The sequence below is a fragment of the Microcebus murinus genome, chromosome 19, assembly GCF_040939455.1.
Source record: "Microcebus murinus isolate Inina chromosome 19, M.murinus_Inina_mat1.0, whole genome shotgun sequence".
Taxonomy (NCBI): domain Eukaryota; kingdom Metazoa; phylum Chordata; class Mammalia; order Primates; family Cheirogaleidae; genus Microcebus; species Microcebus murinus.
The window spans coordinates 25,509,856-25,515,165 of NC_134122.1; the positions used below are offsets into that span (position 1 = coordinate 25,509,856).

General features: G+C 52.8%; 1 protein-coding gene across 1 annotated transcript; it reads left to right on the forward strand.

The window, feature by feature from the left end:
• Positions 1-4,405: 4,405 nt before the first annotated feature.
• On the forward strand, positions 4,406-5,310 carry LOC105868495 (suppressor of cytokine signaling 2-like). The gene has a single exon (XM_012759481.3). The coding sequence runs from the start codon at positions 4,461-4,463 to the stop codon at positions 4,902-4,904; it is 444 nt and encodes a 147-aa protein (XP_012614935.2). The 5' UTR covers positions 4,406-4,460; the 3' UTR covers positions 4,905-5,310.

Consider the following 5,310-nt stretch of genomic DNA (forward strand, 5'->3'; position numbering starts at 1 on the left):
CAGCCCCTCGGATAGATCCCAGCCCCCTGCCTCAGTCTCCTGGCTGGAAAAGAAAGAGGGAGTGGTCATCCGAATCCAAGGATGAGGAGTTGGAAGAGGAGCTGGTGGTCCCTGAGCCTAAGGACATCTGGGTTGTGGAGTCACTGTGTGGGCTCAATATGAGACCGAAGAAGCAGCGAGTGTCCTCAGTGCTTCCCGAGCACCACCAGGCTGCTTGGTAGGAGGAGACTCCAGATAGCATGCTCCAATCATATCCTTTTGAAAAAGGAAGAAACTCCTAATCACCACACTTTTCCAGTGGAAAAGAATGCCCTGCTAGTGGGTGAGCTCTCCCCCATCCCTAGGGGATGCAGTATGTGTCACTCAGCAGGGGCACTTGGATGGTGGTAGAGGATTAGGCTAGACTTGAAGAAGGTCTATACTTGGGATAAGAAAGCTTGGTTTCAGCTGCACCCTCTGAAACTTACTAGCTCTTGCTGATTTGGGGGAATCTAAGTGTCAGCATCTGTAGAGGGGGAGAACAAGGCTGTGTTTGTGCTCTGATGTGACTATCCATGGGAAACAGCCCGAGTCACTGTGATTTCTGGAATGGTACACTCGTGTGTGGTGAGGGGCGTCCAGGATCTTCCTCGTGCACATATGCCGCTCACGCCCAACCCCTCCCTCCGTCACCCCTCAGGGGAATCTCAGGGCAGGAGCCTCTGTCCCTTGCCCAGTGAATGTTCTCTCTCCTATCTCCTCTCACCTAACCCTTGGCCACAATCCAGAACCTTCTCCCAGGGAGGCACAGTTCTCCTCTTTGCTCAAAGTTGCTCCCACCACAGCAACTCTGCCCCGCTTCTCAACCTAACACATGCTCTCTTTCCACAGAGGATCCTGTCATTAGAAACTTCCTGGCCCGGGACAAAAGTCTGAGGGTATCTGACAAAGTAAGGTGGTTTTGCTCCAGCACTGAGCCTGGGGGAGGGCGGGGCTTCCTAACCCACAGTTCCACTTCTCTCTGCCTCTGCGTCTCTCCCCCGGATGCTGCCACAGCCCTGAGCCTGTAGGACTTGCCAGCATCTCCCTCTGGGACCTGGAGGTCTCCTGCAGCGGAACACCCGGCCCTGCTCAGTTGGGGTCCTTTGGCATCTGAGCCCTCGGCACAGTGTTGTCCTGCACGTTGCCTCATTGGTCATGGCCAGTCTGAGCTCCTGGCCGCTCTCCTCTCAGCTCTCTGGGACTATCCTTTGCCGCAGCTCACCAAAGGCCTCCTGACACCAGCCATGCGGAACACCTTCCCTCCAGAGATCCCGGCAGAGCTCGCCGACCTGGGAGCACCGTGGACTTCGCTTTCTCTGACCTCTGTGATTTGTAACCAACCTTCAGATACATCCCCCCCACCTAAATGAGCAGCCACCAAACATGGGGGTCTGTTCTCTGAGCAGCAACCCCTGCCCTGCCTCCCATTCCCTAGTCCCCATGTTCTTCCTCTTCCACAAAGGACTCCTCTCTTACCGCTTTTACTCTCTCCCCATCAGCACCTCCTCTCTATGGTCATAGCCTACTTTGGCCGGGCTGGCCCCTTCTCCTGGCAGTACCGACACATTCATTTCTTCATAGCGCTGTGAGTACTTTGCGTCGTCCCATCAATCAATATTCAGCACCCTGGGAGGGGGAGAGGCAGGACTCTAACTTCTTGTCTACTTTTAACCTTTCTGTACTGTTTATTATGTGTATAAAAATGATGGGATTATACTGAGTGCTCTTCCACTGTTCTACATAAAAACAAAACATCCAAATGTCACTTAAAAAAACTAAACAAAATGAAAGGAAACATAAAACTCCTCCTACGAGGAGAGAAAAACAAAATTGACACAACCCTGTCCCCCAAGCAAACATCTGTTTCTGCTTCCTCTGTCCCTGTCCTTCCAGTGTCAACACCAAATGTGTGTCCGTCTTCCTCCTCTGGATTCCCGTGACAGATGCCACAGCTCAGGCCCCCTTCACAACACAAAGACATTGCAAAATGCTCCCTGCTGGTGTTGGTTACAAGCTTCTCTCCCTGAGCCAATGGGCTTTATACGTGTTGCCTGCACATCCTTCAAAACACACGCCTAAGTCGGGCGCGGTGGCTCACGCCTGTAATCCTAGCACTCTGGGAGGCTGAGGCGGGCGGATTGCTCAAGGTCAGGAGTTCGAAAGCAGCCTGAGCAAGAGCGAGACCCCATCTCTACTATAAATAGAAAGAAATTAATTGGCCAACTAATATATATATAAAATTAGCCGGGCATGGTGGCACATGCCTGTAGTCCCAGCTACTCGGGAGGCTGAGGCAGCAGGATTGCTTGAGCCCAGGAGTTTGAGGTTGCTGTGAGCTAGGCTGACGCCATGGCACTCACTCTAGCCTGGGCAACAAGCGAGACTCTGTCTCAAAAAAAAAAAAAAAAAAACAACACACGCCTAACCCCCCACTGCCTGACTTAACCCATCGGCTAACGACTGTCACCATCAAGGCCAAGGTTCTCAGTTTGAATTCAACCCTTTCCACAATCTCTCCACAACCAAACCTGCTCACCACCTCGGTATTTCATTCCTGTGTTTCCTGCTCCTTCCAAATGCCCTTACCTCTATTTTCTCATGGTGTTCTCTGTCTGAGTGTCTTCCGCACGTACAGATCTGAAGAAAACTACCCAGCCTTAAAGTCAGTTCAAACACCTAACTCTAGTGATGCCTTCGCCATCTTCCAACTGCTGCATACCAGTAGCACTTTAGTTAAATCCTATCACAATATGACATTGTGGATTACAGTTTCTGATCTCCCCGCCACTTTCCCCAATCCCACTAGACCAGACACCTTTTGAAGGCAGGGTCTTCTCAAAAATACCAAGCATTCTTAAAACAACACAATTCTTTTCATTTTGCAAGTGTTCATGTTACATTGAGTTTATGAGGTCACTAGTCTGGTATTTGGCTATAAGATGAAGCTTTCACTCATTCACTCATCCATCCACTTAATCAACAAACCCTGACAAAGTGCACCCTATGTACCAGGGAATGTGAGGTGACGGGAAGAGGGATCCAGGGAATGCTTGTTTAGTTAAATGCACCAACAGGAACCAAGTCCTGACTTAGCCATTTCCTAGGAGAGGGATGAATACAGAGACAAACCAGTCAGTTCCTGTCCCCTCAGGGCACTTACGATATAGCAGGGGAGATGGGTGTGTGCTCACATAGCAAGTTGATGGGGACGGGGCTGGGGAAATTGCATGCCAACTGTCTTGTGTCAGGATGGCAGGAGACAGCCTCAGGCCTTGCAGGGGGTGGGGTCTGTCTTCACCCTCAGCCTGTGAGAGGCCCCTTCACAAGGTCTCTGTCCAGCAGCGGCCTCCTGATGAAGGGGTGGTGCTCTGTGACTCTGGGTGGGACTGACACGGGTCCTGTGCTGAACTTGGGCAGCCTGTCCTCCTCTCTGCAAAGCTGACCTCAGGCAGAGTCCCTTCTCTGCCTTCCTGCTGGTGTCCCTGACAAGCCACCTGATTTCTCTCTCCAGCTACCTGGCCAATGACATGGAGAAGGATAACCAGGCTCCTAAACAAGCCATTTTTCCATTCCTGTATGGGGAGAGCCGCTTGCAGCGTCCTCTGTTCCACAAGCTGCCCTACCAGTTCATCCGATCCACAGCTGTAAGACCAGAGTTTCCCAGGAAGAGTGTGAAGAGGTGGGTGGGCTGTGGGGATTTGGGGGCGGGGTGGGAAGGGAAGGGATCGGGCTGCACTGGAGGCCGACTCGGGGAGGAAGGGGCCTCCCCTGGGAGTCGCCATCTTTGGGAGGCTGTTTATCTCTCCAGATCCCGGCTTGCGATCCCGACCTCTGGGAGTGGGGGCGAGATCGCGCCCTCCTTCACCACAGCTCTGGGGACCGTGAAGGCCTGAGGTCATCGAGCTGAAGAAAGGTCCGTCTACATCTGCATTCTCTGGGCCAAAGACACAGCGAAGTGGCCTCTGCCGCGGCTCGCGGGCCTTGGGCAGCCCGAGAAGCAGGAGCCCTCTCGCCCGCAGCCGCCGGCGCTGCGTGGGCCCGGACGGGCGCGGCCTCGGGACCCCAGCGCCCGCGGCGGGCGATCTCTGGGTGACCACGTCTGCGAGGGACTTTGCTATCCGTCTGCCAGGACCTGGGGAGGAAGAACCGGCAGCTCCCCATCCCTTCCCCCTCTGCCAGCATTTCGGGCACCCCGCAGGGACTCATTTTGGGGTTCCCACTGACTTCCAGGAAGGACGGGAGTCCTTCTGTGACCCCCGCTCGGGCCGCCACCTGTCTTTGCCGCAGTGGCCCTTCTCCCACGACCCTGCGGTGCCGTGAGTCCTCCGGGATGCAGGCCAGTGGGGGGCCGCGGGGTCAGCAGAGGAGCCCTCCCCCGAGGCGCGTGCCTGCCCAAGGCCCTGCGGGGGCTCGGGCAAACAGGATGGTACTGGGGAAGTATGACTGTTAATGAAGCCAAAGAGAAATTAAAAGAGGCACCAGAAGGAACTTTCTTGATTAGAGCTAGCTCGCACTCAAACTACCTACTAACAATATCTGTTAAAACATCAGCTGGACCAACTAATCTGCGAATTGAATACCAAGATGGGAAATTCAGATTGGACTCTACCATAGGTGTCAAGTCCAAGCTTAAACAATTTGACAGTGTGGTTCATCTGATCGACTGCTATGTTCAGATGTGCAAGGATAAGCGGACGGGCCCAGAAGCCCGCCACCCCCATGGCACTGTTCACCTTTACCTGACCAAACCGCTCTACGCGTCAGCGCCACCTCTGCAGCATCTCTGTGGACTCACCATTAACAAATGTACCGGCGCCATTTGGGGATTGCCTTTACCAACAAGACTGAAAGATTGCTTGGAAGAATATAAATTCCAGGTATAAGTGTTTCTCTTTTTCTAAACGTGCCTCACGTAGAGTATCTCCGAATGCAGCTATGTAAAAGAGAACCAAACCTTGAGTGGACTGCTCTGGATGACTACACGGAATCCTTTCTAAGAACAGCTGAAGTCAATCTAATTTAAATGTGTGAAGAGGTAGCTAGGTATTTAAAGCCCCCCCTCCTTCCCTCCCCAGATATTTTCACCAGAGGGATGTTTCCCTTCCTAAGGCTGACTGAGACCAGTTGTTCTTTTAAATTAAAAATAAAATGTCCCAAGTCAAGGCTGAAGGAGCACTTATCAGAATGCCTTGCCTTTCTGAGGTTTCCTTTCCATTAGGTCAAAGGTCCAAGCTCTAGTAGTAAAGAGCTCTACCTAGCAGTACTGAAGAAGTGGAAGGAACCAAGCTG

What these genes read in the sequence shown, in the direction of transcription:
- LOC105868495 (XM_012759481.3), top strand. Translation starts at nt 4,461, where the DNA reads ATGACTGTTAATGAAGCCAAAGAGAAATTAAAAGAGGCACCAGAAGGA.